The sequence below is a fragment of the Melanotaenia boesemani genome, chromosome 7, assembly GCF_017639745.1.
Source record: "Melanotaenia boesemani isolate fMelBoe1 chromosome 7, fMelBoe1.pri, whole genome shotgun sequence".
NCBI lineage: Eukaryota > Metazoa > Chordata > Actinopteri > Atheriniformes > Melanotaeniidae > Melanotaenia > Melanotaenia boesemani.
The window spans coordinates 20281078-20300854 of record NC_055688.1 but is presented as its reverse complement, the minus strand read 5'-3'; the positions used below and the strand labels follow the sequence as shown (position 1 = coordinate 20300854).

Genomic DNA, 19777 nt, shown 5'->3' with positions numbered 1-19777 from the left:
CCCAATGACCAATGATAAACAGAATCAGTGTAACTCCACATATGATAAAGCATACATATAAATGGTATCTAAAACACTTAAAAATGTTACCTGCACAAGTCCTTTCCTTGTAGTAAACTTAAAGCAAAACGTATTTTAATAATAAAACCCAAGGCTAATTATTGGTTTCTTTATCAGGTGTTCGATATGCTCTCTGAGAGAAAACTTATTTTCTACACAGATATAGAGGAATTATAACATGACACGTTTTCAGTGTTATATGAAGATAGGTAGCAACAGATATGAAATGGGGCTAATACAGAACCTTGTGGGGCTACCTTAGAAATATTCAAAACATTTTATTTTACTCCATCACCATCAAACACCACAGCTTTTAATCTAATAAAAAATTATGATAGCAGAATCAAATCAAAGACATTTGACAAACCTAAAAACAATGCCACACATGTGGCATCAACACACATCACAATGTTTTAGGGTCAGAATCACCCCTTATATTTACAGTATTGGTTTGCACAAAGAAAACATGTGTTATAACTGGTATATTTTCCTGTTGCCATAATTGGGCATTTTATACATTTATTGTTTTATTTTTTTGATTTATTTATTGTTTTATTTTTATTCAGACATTAAAATTTCACTTGCATGAAGACAAAGAAATAAAAAAAATCACAAAAATGAAGCAGAGTTTCATATTACAGAAGAGGAAGTAGGATACAGAATAAATCCTTTAAAGGAAAAACAAGACCTCCACAATGTTTGCCACTAATTTTAAATATCTTGCTCTGGTTGACATCAGTTGAAACCACATGGTCTCCTGGTATGGGCCGCTGCTCGGTTTATGAATCTGTGTCCTTTGTTCCCTGGTATCACCTGTTCTGCCCCTTTAAGATCAGACGTTTCAATCTAGGCGTGTTTCCTGCTGCCATTGATTGAAACCGTGCACTGGCATCCTGCGGGGAAAATAGCACATTTTACAGCGCAACACACTCCCGTCCACACAGGCGATCATTTCTATTTCATTATTATTAAAATGTTTTATTTTTCTTCTTAAAGCAGGCCAAATTCATGTTTCTGTGAACGCGCAGCAGCCGCTTCATTTATGATTTATCGAAATGAAATGAATGTCAGGCGGTCAAGGTCCACTCTGGCGATGCAACAGCCACGGCTGGATTTTCTTGCTTCTGGGTAGGAAACATCTGTCGCAGTGGTCTGGATGGATTCCTGATGACCGGACCGTGGAGGGATTAAGACTGTTGGAGCAGAAGTGGAGCCTCACTGTGGGAATGACACGCTGCAGTAAACACGGGAAATAATGGATTAAAAAAAAACATTAATGATGTTACTGCGACACTTTAACCGATAGAAAATGCTTCTTAGTGAGTCTCTTTGTGCGCACGTCGTTGTTACCTCTGTCTGTGTTTTGACTTAACATTATTGTTCGAGGCGTTTTATATTGTGACAGTTTACATTAAACCAAAAAAAAAAAAAAGCGCAGATCTGGGAAGAGGGCACAATGTCTGCGGTGATGATAACGCGAAAGGTGCGAAAATGGGAGAAGCTCCCGGGTAAGAACACTTTCTGCTGCGATGGACGGGTGATGATGGCCCGGCAGAAAGGGGTCTTCTACCTGACCCTGTTCCTCATCATCGGGACATGCTCTCTCTTCTTCGCCTTCGAGTAAGTCATTTGAGCCATAGACCATAATCACCTGCCTCAGATAGTTCTCATTAGGCGATGTAGATCTCTTCCTACTCGTCAAAGCCTGCATGTTTTTATAGTGTTCATTGTGCAACCATATCCAGCTTTTACAAGGTTTAGCCTCGCAGCAACTCATCGATTAGTCAATAGAAACTATATCTGCAGACATATTTTTTTATTTTATAATTGATGAATTTTTTACAATGAGTCCTAACACAATTTCTTGCAAACCATTTGAGGACATTACTTTGGGTACTGGGAATAATTATACACAAAGTAGTAAGTAGCAACTGTTCCATGGGCGAGACCACAGCTCATTACTGATCCATCTGGATATTCTTGATTGAAATGTCGGGCAGCTGCTAGAAACAGCTGAATGGGGTCTGAAAAACTTTCCCAGTCTTTATGTGTAAGGTGTAGAATTTGCTCCATTTATTTAACTGAACATCTACAACTCAAATATTCCAAATAACCTAAATCTGCTGAATATTCCATCAAGAAAAGACGAGGTCCTCATATACATACACAATCCAACAAATATTTAGCATTTTTGCAAGAAAACTTACCGAAATGACAAATCATTAAAAATAATGATGGAAATCCAGCTTTTTATCTCATGTCAGTCACTTCAGTTGTTTGTACTTTATCTACCTGATGCAGCATTGATAAATGTGTATTGACACCTACAGCCAGTGTACTTTGTTTGGTTTCACTGTAGCTCATCTGTAACCTTCTGCATGACCTTCCTTTGTTACAAGGAATAATTTCTCTTTAACATTTCTGGATCCATGTTTTTGGGGTGTTAATATTCACTCTCTGGCAGAAAAAAGGTTTAGAACTGACCACATACAGAGTAGTTTAATATTTAATAACCAAGCTGTCCAGGTTTACTTGGTTTCAGATAGAAAATCTCAATTTTTTGCTGTCTTAGCAGTTCTGACTGACAGATCCCAGTAAGTTCATTATCTCTACAAACATGCCCTCCTGCTCAGATGTTTCATGTCCTATCAGTTTAAGGCTATACTGACAAGTGTTTTTAACAATAATGAACACGAGGCACATAAATCTGTGCTGCTTCCACTTTGTGTCTCACTAACTCCTTTTTTTTTCCTCTTGTTCTGTATTTCCTTTTCTGCACCAGACTTGAATAATGAGCACAGAATCCTGCAGTATTACACAGGTTTCTTTCTTGACCATGGGTGTTTTTTTTTGTTTTGCAGCTATCAGGTTGAATCCATTTAGAGCAAATAAGATAAGTAGTTGCTCTCGCATAGTGCTGGGCCCTCCCCATCTATCTGTGTTGCACATTAATGGCCTCCTGCTTTCCTTTGAGCCTGGACAGAAGGAGCTGTTGTCCGGCTGGGAGCTTGGAGTGAGAGAGAGATGATACTGGTTACAGTGCGGATCAAAAGCTCTGAGGATCATTGTGATAATGGCTTGAGGGTCGTCAGCCTGCTATGTTCATATTACAGTGGAACATAATTACCTTGCGTGGGTGGGGGATATTGAAGTCGAGATTATGCTCAGACAACATGGGGGTTAGTGTGATTTGGCATTGCATGGCTACTAGACATGGATCTGATTGTAGCCTCTGAGTAAAAGGTATCTGCTAAAAAATCTGCATGATATGAAGTCTTAAAACTATGAAGTGCTGTTTTTTTGGTATTGTAGACAGCATATATTCAGCTGTTTTGAATGTCAGTGGCAGTTGTTTTTCATAACTAATAATTTTATAATTATGCTCCTATTTTTTAGGCCTTAATAGTTTTTCTTCTATTACCAATCTTAAATTCCCAGAGGCTAATTTAGGTTGTTTGGTTTAATCAGTAGTCTAAAACTCAAAATTCCTAAAAAAAAGTGTGCTTTGCATAAAATAGGAAAACTCAGATGCAATAATTGTACTCACACTAGAACATAGAAAACATACTGTGTCAAATGTAGAAATTTACATATTTTATTCTAATGAACAACATCAGTTCATCTTGAATTTGATAGCAGCAAAACGTCTCCAAACAAGTTGGTACAGGAACATGTTAATAACTGTGTTGCATCTCCTGTTATTTGACCAACAGACTGTAAATGTCTGGGAATTGATGAGACCAGTTGGTGGACATTTGGAAGATGAATGTTGTTCTGTTCCTGTGTGACATGGGATGCTGGGATGCTTAATACTCCAGGATTTTCTTGTGTTCCAAGATGTACTAAATCCTTTTAGCTGGTGAAAGATCTGGACTGCAGGCAGGGTGGTGCAGCACCTGCACTGAACTATGAAGCCATGCATAATGCAGTATTCAGCTAAGCATTGTCTTGCTTAAGTGTGTAAGGCCTTCCTTGAGAAAGATGATGACAATTGATGACTATTCAAGTCTTTGCAACCATATAATGTGGAACATTATTCTTATATTGCTCAACAATGTGTAGAAACAGATTATTAAACCTCTGCCAGTCTTTACCTCTGAGAGACTCTGCCTCTTTAAAGTACTCCTTATGTACCTAATCTTATGACTGAAATGTTGCCAAATAACCTTAATCAATAGCAATTGATACCACTTAATTTTCCAGTGTTTTGTTGCCCCTTCTCAACTTTTTAAAGAAGTTTTATTGCTAACAAATTTAAGCTGAGCTGATCATTTTCATGAATTAGTAAAATGTCTCATTTCAACAGTTGACATATTTTCTGCGTTCTACTATCAGTAACATTTTGATGTATGAGTTTACATTTTGTAGACATTTTACACAGCATCTTTACTTTTGAAAACTGGGGTTGTATATTCAATTTACCTCGAAGAGAAGCAGTAAAATGCTGATAGTTAAAAAGTGGAAGTATTTGGCATTTTTAGTCAATAGCTTTATGTCAGCCTGTCAGCTGTGCCACCACAATGCAAGAAATAAATAGAAATGACCTCCAGAAATTTGTGCTTTTTCTCTTTTTAAAAATGCCTTCCATTTAAAATATCTGACTTTGCAGAGTTTGTCAGTAGGTATTTTTACATTCTTCTGATGGGAGAGATTTCTGCTCTTCCCTCGGTCTGAGATGTTATTATATACCAGGTGAGCTGGAAAGTCACAAATTCAAAAGCCAGTCACGGTTCAACCTGGATAAAGTGAGTACAATGAACAAGAATTTGCATTAGCACATTAGCAGTGAAAGTTTTGAAACCATGCTATGTTAGCTGCTGCAAGTTACAAGCAGCAATGTTACCCGGATCCAGAGGAAGTGAGGTGGAGAAAATGGTCTTTGAACCTTCTTTTGTGCTGCTGTAATTCTTCTTCTTCTTCTTCTGCTTCTTTTTTAGTTTTAATGTAGGTAAACGATATTGAACAAAATATTAGATTTATGTAACTGAAGCTCTGATTTCTTTGGAACAGCATCACCTCTGTGTTATTATTTATTACTATGCCGTTATCTGCTTATTTTTAAAAATATTCGCGCTGTTCCCAGACACAGAGCAGTAGTGGCCATGGTTTATCAAGAGCACATTTTGTTGGTGCTGATTTAAAACAGAATTTTCTCACACACTGAAAATCAGATGTATCCCTGTGAAGTGGGCTTGGGGTTGAGCTGTGTGCTGTACTGTGGCACCGATGGGGCAACATGGAGGGCAGTGTCCTGCTTTCTCTGGCTTAAACCCAGCCCCAGCCGAGCACACATCTCACGGTTTTCTCCAGAGCGTGCTGGGTAATTACTTCTTGGTTTAAATTGAACTAAATTGAGGAAAGGATCAGAATACATAAATGGAAACAGTAATTAGGAACATGTAAACAGATTAGTCACTGAAGAGGTGGGCCCAGCCTCACTGTTGTTCTGTTGGTTTTTCAGCTTTCCAGGATGTACTTATCCTTTTATCCTCCTATTAAACTGGGTATTATATGCTATGAAACATGTTATCTGTGGTGTACAGAGGGCTTTGAATTGTATATATCTGCAGAGGCTTTTACTCGCTGACTAGATTGTTTGTATGTTTATTTTTTGTGTGTGTATGCTTACATGCATGCGGACAGTCACCCATGGAGCTCAGTTGAACGAACAAGAAACTGGAACACAAGGACAGTGTGTCATCTGTCCACCACAGGAGACTTAGCCACTAGGCTGGGGAAGCATATGTGCATATAATGGGTCTGGTGTTTGTATCTGTGCTGCATCTACTTCCACACACACAGTGATAATGTTCACTTTGGCTGACAAACATCCTCTGGTCATCTGTGTGAAGGTCTTATAAAGAAGTAGAAGGGAAGGGCTGTGCCTGCAGAGCGAGCAGCTGCAGTCGAGGAGATCTTATAACGGACCTATGAGCCTCTCCTCAGCATCTGACCCCACCCTGTCTCCCTGTTAGCCAATAAGGAAACAGCATCCAGCTGAGGCTAAATGAGAAATAACATGATTTATGCTCTATTCAGAGTATATGCTCCACTTACAGTAACCGTGATCTGCAGGCTTTGTTCTCTGGAAGCTTCTCTGCCAGGAGGAGAGTTCTGCTGGAGGGTGAAGTGATATATTTTGGCCCACATCCTGTTACTGGGAGAGACTTTTCATATTCCTTTGCATTTGCTTGGTTCATAAAAGATGCTACTCTTGAAAAAATACATACAGATTATACCTCTTTGATCGAGCTGTTTAATCACAAGTCATGTTTTGTCTATTTTTGTCCATACTGTCTGATTACTCATTAGTTTTGATTTCATTTTGTGGATATTTTATGATGCAACAGATGTGATCATAACTTTAATCCTGGTAAAAGATCAGCGATGCTGGCTCTGATATTTTGTCCCTTTCATATGGTATTTAAATGTTGCATAACAAGAAAGACAGATTTAAACTGGACAACAGATTATAAACTACAGAGCTTCAGATCCAGAGGTCACAATCTGAATCATAGAACGGAGATGTATAATTTATGACTACTTTTTGAGACATGAGGTTTTGAGAAAAACCTCTTCTGAAGCAGCATAGATTATATTTTTTCATTCAGATAGTGTAATGCACTTTTAATACCTCCAGATATGTCATCATAGATTAGATGCAAATGCTATGGCTGTTTTTATTGAGAAGCATTTTCTGGAAAACAATACACACACATATATATATATACGTATATATATATATATATATATATATATATATATATATATATATATATTATAATTATTAAAAACAAGAGCACAATCTAGAGAAGAGTGATAAACATTTGTGGACAAAACAGCAATTTCTACTGAGGAGGGATGTGTCAAAGCTCTTAAAGGTGTTTCATCTCTGTATCTGTTAAAAGAGAGGAAGGGGGGGCTCACAGTCCATCCTTGATGTTTGCATGACTGAAGGCTGTTCTCGAGGCCCACTGCTGGTCTGCCTGCACAGTAAGTGCATAATTAATTTGTAGTATGATCCACGCATGATGGCTCCATCTTACAACCGTTAAATATTAATAAAGGAAGGGCTCTAAATATCCAACAAAAATGAGGTGTCATGAGTCACCATTCTTGACATGGTGACAAATTAATCCTGGGTTCAGGGTTTCATAACTAAGACGTTTGAAGTGATTTTAATTCAGTGTTAGCCATACTTTAGAAGCTTCTTATCTCAGAGTCATCCTGAGTTGGGGGGGGGGTCCTCTGGATCAAAGTCAGCAACAGAGCAGACTCACAGAAGAGCAGCTATTGCCCCAAACCTTTTCACACATACATGTGAGAGTAGCTGTAAGTAGCTTATCTCTTTTTCATGTTTAATGAGACATAATTATTTTATAAGTGGTCTGTTATGACCAGCAGGTTTCCCTTTGTTAAGCAACAATGTGTATCCTGTATCGAAACACTGGATGGACCAGTGTTGTATCTACACATAACAGACAGCTTAGCAAAGCACCCATTTTGAATAACATTTTTTAATTAGCAGCCTATTCTCATGTCTTTATTTGCAAAAATCTAAAATATTATTGTTGCACCAATAAGGTGTTTGCTGCAAATATGACATATCCAGTTATATACTGGACATAGTCATAACCTAATAAGAAACATAGACAGCAGATGAAAACCATCTAAGCGTGGTGTTTCTGAAATTGGAAACGGTTCAGCAAATACCTGATAAAGGACCTGAGACATGCATCTGGACCTTCAGTTGATCCATTTACTCTTTACTGAAGCCTGTAGGAATGGTTTTCCATGGAACAATGGTGGTCAAGAAGCCAATCTTAAGGAAGAAATCATTGAAAAAGGGGAATATAAAGGGGGATTTATTGTCCTTGGGAACATTTCTGAACATTTCCCCCTCATCGACAAACAACCTGATTAAATCAAGTTCTTCTGCATCAGCTGTTGAGCCCCAGGAATCAGTCCACCAGCACCACCCAGCTCCTCAGCAGTAGAGGAAACGGTCATGCCCAGATAGGATGTGACCATCGGGGGTGTTTGATGGGAAGTGATGATAAAGTGTGACTTGAAAAGCTACCAGTCATCATTACAGGAATTACACACATCGACAAGCTGCGTCCCCCTCAGACTAATTCCTTGTCTATGCACGGAGATCAGGAGCAAACATACTTAACAGTGGAAATATCTATTGATCTGAACTCCGCTCCTAGTTTCCATTAGTGCAAGACACAGTGGAAAAACTCCTCAGACTAGTTCAGCTGGTGTATCTTGTATGTCATAACTGCTCAGGTATGCTGACACACCAGGCTGATTTGCACAGTGTGACTGAAAAGATGGACTTTGTTATGTCTTGTTGTGCTTACTGGCACTTCTTTATTCAGCCACAACTCTCAGCTGCCTAGTGAAAGCAGAGCAGGTGTGATTGAGGCTGTAGTACCTTAATAAGTAGTCAATTTTCTCGCTTTTTGGATTAAAATTCAGTTTCAAATTCAGGCTGGGTTCTTTGAAAAGTTTTTGTGGGACCTACTCGTGTTTTCTAATGTAGGGGAGTGCTTTTGCCATAGATGGTGGGCAGTAATGAGGTGTCTTTGTTGTCTTTGCCTGATCGAAGAAGGCATTAGGGGGAATGGAAACAATCATTGTAAATTGCATCTCACCTTTTGAGGATTACAATATTGAGACTCATCATTTCAGATTTTCTTTGCTAAGAACTGGAAACACAACCAATGGTTTTAATCTTTAGCCTGATTAATAAATGGATTAGGACAACCTTACAAATAAATATTTTTATTCAAAATACAAAGAAGAGGATCTAATGTTGTGGGTTTTTGTTTTAAAGTCGATTATATAATAGATTATGAAAGTAGTTGCAGATTTATCTTTTGATGACCCACCAAATGAATAATAGATAAAATGCTTACTTATCCTGAACCCATGTAATTAAGATGACTAAAAAGAGAATAATGTATGAATAAAATACACCCTGAGTATTGTGTGTGGGTAGTTATGTGCATGACATGCAGTGAAGAAGTTGTTGTTCTGTTTTTCCATCCTGTGTTGCAACATTAGTGTTGTATTATGAATATATGATCTTGGTCTCATGGCAGGGAGTTAAGGTCACATGGTTTAACTATTAATAACTGCATGCTGAAGGCTTTGTTGCTGCTGTTGCTCCGCTTTGTTGCAGCACTTTGCACTGCAGCTCACATCTGTTACCGAGCAGCAGGCGGTTTGGAGGAGCCCTGCTGGCCCTAAGCCCAAAGGCCTGGCACACTGAGCTATTCTAATGTTTCTCCACTCCTCCAGAAGGCGAGGGGAGTGTAGCATGGCATGGAGTTGTTTATTCACAGCACTGGCTTACACAGAAAGGACAGCTCTCACAGTTCATGACCCCGTGCTCTGAACACCAGCTCAGAATGTGTATGGTTTTGTCATGGCTTGACCTCTATATAAAGGCTCACACTCAGAAGGCTCATATGTTTGTCTGCAGTCATCAAGTTTTGCTGTGATAAAATCTTGGTAGAATGTCATAAAATCACATCTTTCTTGATCCAAGGGAAGTCAAATGTCTTGCTTAGGCTATTCAGGAGTTAAAAACATCATGATCATTTTGACACAAATTAAAAAAAGAAGCCAGTACTCAGGCAGGAGGTCCTTGTACTAGAGAATATTTGGTATTTCACAAAAGATGTGACAACCAATCACCTCACTGAGATAATCTCAACCAATCCTCTTTTACAGATGCCCGTACCTGGCTATCCATCTGTCCCCTGCCATCCCTGTTTTTGCTGCCGTGCTCTTCCTGTTTGTCATGGCTATGTTGCTGAGGACCAGCTTCAGTGACCCTGGGGTTCTGCCGCGGGCCCTTCCAGAGGAGGCCACATTCATTGAGATGGAAATTGGTGAGTTGCAGGAATAGTTTGGCTTCATCACTTATTTTTTGTCAAGACCTGAACTCGTTTCTTTCCTACAGCCCTCTTAAAATTTGACTTTTAATATTTATAAATAATATTTAACTAATGAAATACAGCCACATTTACATCTTTTAGATTTATTAGGAGTTTAACTCCAACAAAGTTGGTGCCAATGACGTGTTTCATTTGGGCCATATGAGCATGGTTTAACCAGATTTGACTGAAAGAAAAACAAACCACTTATTCAAATATAGATTCATATGTTGCTCAGACCTGATTTGTGTGCAAAACCTTTCACCGAAGGTTTTTTCCTACTTAATCTTACCAACTTCCAACCAGAAAAAGGGCAGAGAACCACACAAGTTCAGAAAAATGTGAAAGCAATGTTATTGCTCAGTTTGATGAATTTGCTGTCTGATCTGCAGATTAAAAGCTTTGGTTCACTGTGACCAAACTCACAAGATAGTGTTTGGCTACAGAAAGAAGTTCCCATGAACTGCTGCTCTGGTGCTATTTACCTCTGCATGTTTACTGCAAGGATTAGAGAGGCTGTCCACCTCCTGAAAAAGCCCAACCTGCTCTGATCGGTCAGCTGCCACTGCCTGATCCGACTCCATCCACAATTTCTGCATCAGTTCTGTTGAAATTTGATTTAAAATACATCAGTACATACAGGCTAAGTCAAAAACAATCATTTATTTTTTCACTTTTTAAAAAAAAATTGACAAATGAAATTCTCTAGGAAATGACAAACGTCGCATACCATCAAGAAAACCTCCAAAAGTGTGGGTGACATACAAATAAGAAGGAGATAAAATAACTGTGTGAATCTGATGTATGCTTGTCTATTTCTAAAATGTTTTAGTAATGACTGCTAAATAACAGAAAGGAGTTAAGCTGACCCAGAAGTGTCATCATTCAGTCATGCACCTCGCAGTGATATGCTCAATGAGAGGCTGTGCAGATTCTGTCTTTTTAAAGAGCATGTGGCCTTTCCTGTTCCACAGTTCTTCAAGTGTGCTGAACTACTCCTCACTATCACTGCTGATAATGCCACAGCCACCTCTCCTTTATCTACATACATTCACATGTTAAGTCACTGAGATGAATGAACTGTTACATCATCTTCACCTGGGGAACTGTTTGCATGAAATGACATCAGAGATGTAAGATGGAAATAAGGTGGAAACAGTTCAATTGGAAGTATTTAGGAGGAATAAATATTTTAGTGTTATGGCTTGCTAAACAGCAAGCAAGCAGCTTCAGTCCTCTTGATTTATTTATATTTGTTATGCTTTATGTTGTTATGCTTGGTTATGTTTCATCTATGTTTGCTTATTTCCCTAAAATGTTCACCAAACTGTCTGCAAACAGACTTAAAAGAGAAAGCCCTTTTTCTTTTAAGCCGTCCTCTTTTCCTCCCACCGCATGCCTGTGTCAGTCTTCTGTGTTCTTTGTTATTTGCACCATCCATCACCACTCACAGACAAGAGGCATGGGTGGAGATTTGTCCCTGCTCATGACAGAGGAGGACTGTAAAAGCAAGGCTGAGGCGACTCGGAGGATGAGCTAGCTTGCAGTCAGCGCCGCTCTCATTATGACTGTTACTTATTCCACATGCAGATTGACAGTACTTCAGTAAAAACAAAAAAACTGACGCTTTGGCTGAGAACTCCAGATGAAAATACACCTCTAATTCTCCACCTAGCGATTAATTCCTTCAATATAGAAATGATGAATTTTTCGCTTATTGCCCCTTTAAAGTTGACATGTAAGAATTCAGCATGCAGGCTGTATTATAATGTTTATATATGTATATGTTTTATACCATTGATGCCCTCATGATGCATCATTGGTGTACATATGTCCACGTATATTGACCATTTGCAAGTCGATTGCTTCATCCACTATCCTTTATGTGCTGTAAACAAAACAATATGATTTGTGTAAAAAGCATTTTCATATGTTCTATTTTTGTATCTGTATAGCCTGTGAGAGGATCTGATGTTTATGTTAATGTTTATTGAGATCCCCGTTAGCGTCAGCAGCATGCTGCATCAGCTATTCTTCCTGGGGTCAGTTTGCGGTACAAAAAGTATACAGTTCATTTTTCACAGATCACAAATTAAATATTAAAATAACATTTTGATCATCTTACTTTTTCCACTAATACAATATTAATTCACATACATTGTCATAATTTATACATTAATTTACAGTTTAGTCATACTTATCTTATATACTATCATACTAAAATACACTCACACATTATTTAAATCTAATTATTTTTATAGTATATTTTCAGTTGCTTTTTTAAAACAATAAGCATTGCATTGTTGTGTAATATTTTGTGGTAGTGAGTTCCACTCATGCATGTCTCTAAACGTCACTGTACGTTGGCTTAAACTTGTTTTACATTTTGGTGAAACACAGCCCTACTGCATGCCTTGTCGAGTAATTATGTGTGTTTTTGCTAAATGGAAGTTTCTGGTAAAACATAGATGGTGTTTTTGTCATAATAATATTATTTAAAAAATTAATCAGTGAATATAACCATCTATCCTTTACCCATAACCAGGAGAGTCGATTTTAGCAGCATTTGCCATAAAACCACATTTCAGAGCAACACGTGCTGCTTTGTTTTGTACCAACTGTAATTTTCTGATATTGTTTAATGATGTATTTGCCCAAACCACAGAACAATAATCCAGATGAAACAAAACTAGTTTGCTTAGTTAGATATTCTGAGCATCTTTTGATAACAGACAAACTGCTACCCATTTTAGAGACCACTCCTTGAATGTGGTTATCCCAGGATAGTTTATTGTCTATTAGAATTCCCAGCAGCTTTACCTCCTCCACTTTCTTCACAGATATATCTTTTATGTGGAGATCAAGTTAAGGTTTATCTCTTAAAGAATGATTTGTACCAATAGCTATGCTTGTAGTTTTAGAAACATTCAAAATTAGTTTGTTACTGTTCACCCAGTTGACTATATATTCAAGTTCTTGTTTAAGGCTTGTTTTTATGTCATGGATTGACTTTGCTGCAAAGTATACTGTTGTGTCATCAGCAAACATTGAAATGCTGGCTTTTCTTAACACTGATGGTAAATCATTCGTAAATATTGTATACAGAAGAGGGCCAAGACAACTGCCTTGCAGCACTCCATGTTTTACAGTTTTGCAGTCTGCGTAGTGGCCATTATAATAGACCAGTTGTTGTCTATCACACAAATAACTACTAATTAACTGTAATGCTGATTCCACAAAGCCATAGGACTCCAGTTTTCCAACAAAATCTTATGATCAATTATATCAAAGGCGGCTGAAAAGTCAAGTAATACAACTCCAATGATATTATTATGTTCCATTTCCCAAAGCCAGTCATCCGTCATCTGGGTTAAAGCAGTCACCATGGAATATTTTTCTCTATAAGCTTACTGATAATTTGTTAATAAGTCTTTAATCTTTAAAATAGGTAATAATCTGTTCATACATCATTTTTTCCATTAATTTACTCAGAATTGGGAGTAAACTAATCGGTCGACAGTTTTTTTCTGTGAATTTCATTTTTTAATTTTTTGATAGAGGTATAACTTTGGATATTTTCCAAGCTGAAATAAATTTATTTCCATTAAAACACTGATTGATGAGGTGGGTTACACTCTGCGCAATAATTGAGGCAATAGGTTTTAATAGTCGTCCGTCCAGTTCATCCACTCCAGGAGGTTCATCATTGTGTGTTAACAGTAATAGTTCCACAAGTGATATTTTTGAAAGTAAAATTTATTATTACTCATCATTTCATTTATTAATTTAAAAGATATATTTTCCTCAGTTAACTTTAAGGTGTTTCTAAAGGAATCAATTTATTTAAAAAATAATTGTTTAAATGATTAGCTATATCATAAGATTTTGTTATAAATCCATTGTTTGTCTCCAAGTAGGAGGATATAGAAGTATACCCTTTCAGGCGAGAATTTGGAGTCTTCCATAATTGTTTACTATCATTACTAGTTTGTATTTTCTCATTATAATATTTTTTCTTCTTTATTTTGTTTTGTTTAGTTACAGAGTTTCTTAGTTTGCGATATGTAAGCCAGTCTGACTGAAGTCCAGATTTAACTGCAGTCAGCTTAGCTTGATCTCTTTTTATTATCATCTTCATCATCTAACCATGGAGTGTTTAAATTGCGTACAGTAAACTGAAAAGCTTCTTCTGGGTCTTTCTCTACAAGAACGTTAGACCAGTTGGCTTTTTTTTGTCTCTTCTATATATTTATCTAGATTAAAGTTATTGAATGTTCTTTTTCTCATAATCTTTGGACCAGTTCTTGGAATTTTTGTTTTCCTTGCTGTAGTTATTAAATTATGGCCACTGAAGCCTACAGGAGTGGATGAAGAGTCAGTGCAGAGATGTGACATGTTTGTGAAGGTCAGAGATGCCAGTAACGCGTTACAAAGTAACGCGTTACTGTAATCTGACTACATATTTTAACAAAATATAATCTAACGCGTTAGGATGTCCTACAATGTAATCAAATTACCGTTACTCTTCATATTCGTCCTGCGTTACTTCGGCACTCCCCACTCCTTTCACATATGATTTGAAATTAAGCGCTGTGGACGAAAGTGTATTTATCTAACTCAACACACCTTCTCATTAACGGTGGTACAGAAATTTTATGTACTCGTAAGCATGCAGTTACCTTTCTTCGCTGAAACTTGACCTTTTTTAAATCGACAAACACAAATCATTCACTGCACATGACTTTAGAAAAAAATATGATATAGAAACTTATTACCCTGGTGCATGATGGGAGGTCCGCCTCTCCACTTCCCTCATCAGAACCTATTCCAAACCGAATTGATTTTTTTTTTTTTAATAAGTCCGTTACTATTTCATTATTTTCTCATGTGTAAAAGTAAAACATAATGCAGATTTGTCTTATGCTTAACGAGAGATGTTGCTTTATTTTATTGTTATTCATTTGAATTAATGTATATGATGGTAGGGAAGAAGCACTGAATGATTTACAAAGTTAATAAGAGACTGACTATGTTCATAGAAGGTGAAAAACAATTAAAAGTTACAAGTTGCAAAACATTGTAAAGTCACCATTCGTAACTAATGCACTTTCAGTAAAGTATATGCGAAAAAAAATCGATTGTCATTTTTTTGTTTGGGGGGTTTTAACTAATAAAGTAACTAGTAATCTAACTTAGTTACTTCTAAACCTTAGTAATCAGTAAAGTAACTAGATTACTTTTTAAAGAAGTAATCAGTAATCAGTGGTCAGATTACTTTTTCAAGTAATCTGTGGCATCACTGGTGAAGATATGGTAAATACAGGTAGATACTTAGGTTTCATCACTTCTATAACTTACTCTAGTTGGTTCATTTATAATTTGTGTTAGACCACAAGCAGCAGACAGAGTCATAAGTTTTGATTTCAGTTAGAAGAACCCCAGTCAATGTTAAAGTCTCCCAATAAATAAACTTCACTGTTTGTGTTAGTGACAAGATCCAGCATCTGACAAATATTTTCTAAGTAATCATTTTTAGTATTTGGGGGTCTATAGCAACAGCCGATGAGTAGTGGCTTGAGGTGTTTTAAATGAAGCTGTATCCAAATGGCTTCGACTGTGTTCAGCATTAGATCTGTTCTTACTTTCACTGGTATATTACTTTGAACAAAAATTGCAACTCCTCCCCCATTTGCATTTCTATCTTTACGAAATATATTTTATCCATTTATTGCTACTGAACTATCATCAAATGTTAGTCTAAATGAGTTTCTGAAATTGTCAGCACATGGAATTTATTTAAAGCTATTATATTTTCTAATTCACATATTTTATTTCTAATACTACAAATATTATTATGTGCAAGTTTTCATTTATTGTTTGAAGAATTGTGTGACATCATATTTGCTGTGTTTCGCTATATTAGACGTCTTTGATTTCATTTTGTTCATTTTAGTTCATATTGTTTGACCAAGCATCTTAACCTCACCTTATCTGTATTTGTCTAGGTCTTTGAATTCTCTAATAAACACCACTTTGGTACCATCATTGGGTTGTATAGTCACCTTACAATTTCTCGTCCATGTTACCTTGATTTTGTTTTGTTTTTTAAGAGCATGTGCATGTCTGGCAATTTCTGCATTTTTGGGAGTCAAGTGCTCATTTAAGTATACATTAGTACCTTTAAGTTTTTTTTTGATTGTTTAAGTAACTTAGTTTTATGTTTCCTATTCCAGAACCTGACAATTGTAGCTGGCTTTGCTGTCTCATCCCTTTTAGAAAGGGGGTGACATGCTTAGCTCCTCTCTCCAGCTCCACTGTAGCAGCAGTAGTGGCCTAGCTCCTCTCTCCAGACTGATGACTCTGATTTGCTCTGGAGGGTATTTTACTGGAAGATCTGTATTTCATTAGAGTATTCTGAGTAATCACTGTTATAACACGTTTCCATCCAGATGGGAGTGGTCTTTTTCAGGATGACCATGCCTCCAATCGCAGGAATTTAATTTAATTGGAAAATATTTTAATTGAATGCCGAGATCAACTTGTTTGATGTGGTTTATTATGTATTTACCAAAGTAAAAGTTAACCGAATGATCACTAAATAGTTTAATGAGTATCAAATGTGAATTTGTTGTTTTGGACTTTCAATTTTAACCCAACTGAGTAACTATAGAAGATTTTAAACTATTGAATTATATGGTGCTTTCTTTCAAAATCATCACAACACCAAATCTTCCATGAACATGGTTTTAGACAGTTGCAGAATCCGTGCCAAGCTATTCTGAAGCTGCTCTGGTGCCATACGGTGACCCAAGGCCTTGCTGACAAACTCCATGTTGCTTTTTATTTTAATGAGTCACTTTTCTGTAGTTTTAACTATCATCCCACGTATCTCGACATTATGCAGTATGTTTTTTTTCAAGTATTTGAGCTGCTCTTCACTGTTGTAAATGAGGATGCACTAAAAGCAGGCATGTTGATGGAGCCGCCACTACCTTAGTGCTCTGTCCCCTCAGCCTTTTAGCAGCAGTCCCAGAGGGGGAATGCTAATACGATGAGATGCATCCTCTTGGAATATATAATGCCACTAGCAGATCGAGTCGTGCTACCCAAGGGAGTGGGATCATTCCCCGTGAGTGATGACTCACAAATTTATTCTCCACTGGTTTATCCTAAGGGCTACTAATCCTACATTCTGTATAATGCTCATTATTTTGTGCTGTTTGAAAATAATATTTTCCCATCTTCACAGATGGTTTTGTACAACTTGTACATCTGTTAGTTTGGTTTATTTGTGGAAAATCTTGCATGTTTTAAATTGCAGAGAATATTTATTGAGCACTTTGTACAAATGAAAAATATGCTGTTGTGTTAAATTACCCTCTGCTCATTTGTGAACATTTTTTTAGTCCAGATAATTTAATTTTCACAAAACCCCATCTTAATGTATCTCGAGAAAATCAAATGAGCTTGCTGGCCCAGTTCCTTTAACTCCACATTCATGCCTGCTTACAGCAGCATGTTAATAGTAGATTTATACACAGCAGTTGTTCTCAAAAACTCCTGCCAGCAACCCTGAGATCATTTTCCTTCTTCCCAGCTCCTACAGTGTAAGATAATCAGATAAATCTTAATTTTCAAACATAATAAAATTTTAATAACTCAATTTGGTCACTGACTGCTGTGCTTAAACAAAGCTCTTGTAGAAAATTTATACAGGAAGATTAGTGTAAATTTAAATACAGCAAGACATGTTACAATATAAGGCTGGAAATAAATAACAGTAACAGTTCAGCAGTGATTACACATACATCTACCGTTGTCGGCACTGTATTGAGCCAATCTTGTGGTTCACAGACATTTTCAAGGTTCAGCTGTTTGGATTTACGTCCCATATTTTTCTGGTTCTTGTCGCTGAATCTCACATTGCTCACTGCTCGCTGGATACAGCAGGTGAACTGTGAGTTTCTGTCCTCTACAACAAGGTCCAGTGCAATTAGCAGATTAAATCCTCCACCTTTGTAAAGTTTTATCATCCTTTCTGTTTTATTTCCACAGAGGCTGCCAATGGGAACGTCCCCGCGGGGCAGAGGCCGCCACCTCGAATCCGTAACGTCCAGATCAACAATCAGATTGTCAAACTCAAGTACTGCTACACCTGCAAGATCTTCCGCCCGCCGCGAGCGTCTCACTGCAGCATCTGTGACAACTGTGTCGGTAAGAGATGTCTGATCTGCCATCACATGTGCTGCTCAAATAAAGCTTTTCCAGAGGTGAGGTGGGTTCACTGAAGTTAGGCAGAAATAGTAAAGTGAGTGAGGTTTGGTAGGGAAAAATAGCTGGCTGACAGGACTTTTGCTCAAGGCTCTGTATTCATTACCTCTGCAGTTCAATGTGATGAAATGATTTAGAAAGCTTTATAGATAAATTTTGAAGTAAGCAGACAAGGTAAGTTTTCAGAAGCTTATTTGAATGTGCCAAAACCCTCACAGGGAGACTTTTCCTCCCTTTTATTCTTTTTTTTTTTTCCACACATGCTTTGATTTTTAGAGGCAGTTTGGTTTGTGAGGGCGTGTGCTCAGTCATTGTGTGTGTGAGAGAGACTGTTTCATCTTTAAACCTCAAAGAATAACAGTGATATAGCTGCTGATGATTGAAGAATGTGTTTGAAGAAAGCAGAGTCATGGCTGATATGAGAAGACAGTAGAGTCTCAGTGAGGGAATAAACGCCCAGTCATTGTGAACACTGGTTTGTCTGTGTCCACCTGCTACTCACACACACACACACGTGCACAGACACACACACACCCGCCCACACCCACACACAGCCCTGACATTACACATCAGCATGCCTCAGTCCCTCTTTTTCTGCAGGTGTCAGATTTTTTTTGTCTATGATTGTGAATGTGTTATTTAGAATCTAATATATCAATAAAAAAGCTAGAACATGTCACTATTATGGGATGCACGTGTATGGGTTGGTCAGTTTTGTAGTTTAGCCTCAAACTGCTGAATCACTGCCCACTGAAAAATGGAACTTGAGTTTAATTATTAAGCCAGAGACCAGCCCACAGCTTTAATAGTGACTGCATGAGGTGGAGAACTATTGTGCTGCTGCAGTCTCTATACAATTTGAAAATCTGCATGACTCTTTATCCACACATAGACTGCTCCGTGGAGCTGTACGTTAAATGTAATGCTTGAATCTCAGATGTTGCTGAGCAGTGACAGTTGCTAAGAATTAAACAATAATGGATCTAAATGTCTTGGACTTCTTCTAACCTTTTTTTCAGACAGCCTAAATAAAGTTAGTACATTGGTATATCACGCAACAAACATAAACATAAAGTAGGGCTTGTAAATGATCCGATTATTTTTGTCCTTCGCAGTTTCCTCTTGTGCTGTTTTCAGTTGCAAATCGAGGGCCACTGGCTTTGCAGCGCTCTGCTGCGGACTCCTCCCACAGCCCCGACTGCTTTAGTTTTATTCAGCGCGAGTAGCAAACACCTTTCCAGTTAAGGGCTGGACACACGGGAGGCGACGTCGCTCCTTCTCCATCATTTTCTATGGCACTTGCGCGATGAGGCGAAAATCGCTGCCCTCCTCCAGCCAAGCGACAGGCAACATGCGTGCATGTGAAATGTGGCGCTCGTTCACGCAGACGTGCACCCGGGGTTTGCGACGCAACACAAGAAAATAGAAAAATGTTCAGTTTTTGTGAGTCGCGACCTAATAATCCACCAGCTTCCAGAGACACAGAGAGATAACAA

General features: G+C 37.7%; 1 protein-coding gene across 1 annotated transcript in view; it reads left to right on the top strand.

Annotated features, from left to right (window-relative positions):
• The first annotated feature begins 792 nt into the window (after window positions 1-792).
• zdhhc9 (zinc finger DHHC-type palmitoyltransferase 9) overlaps window positions 793-19777 on the top strand; it is a 30660-nt gene continuing 11675 nt past the window's right edge. The window contains exons 1-3 of the mRNA XM_041990095.1: window positions 793-1680; window positions 9805-9965; window positions 18066-18224. Coding sequence (XP_041846029.1) covers window positions 1517-1680; window positions 9805-9965; window positions 18066-18224 — 484 coding nt within the window. The 5' untranslated portion in view covers window positions 793-1516. The remainder of the gene's footprint in view (window positions 1681-9804; window positions 9966-18065; window positions 18225-19777) is intronic.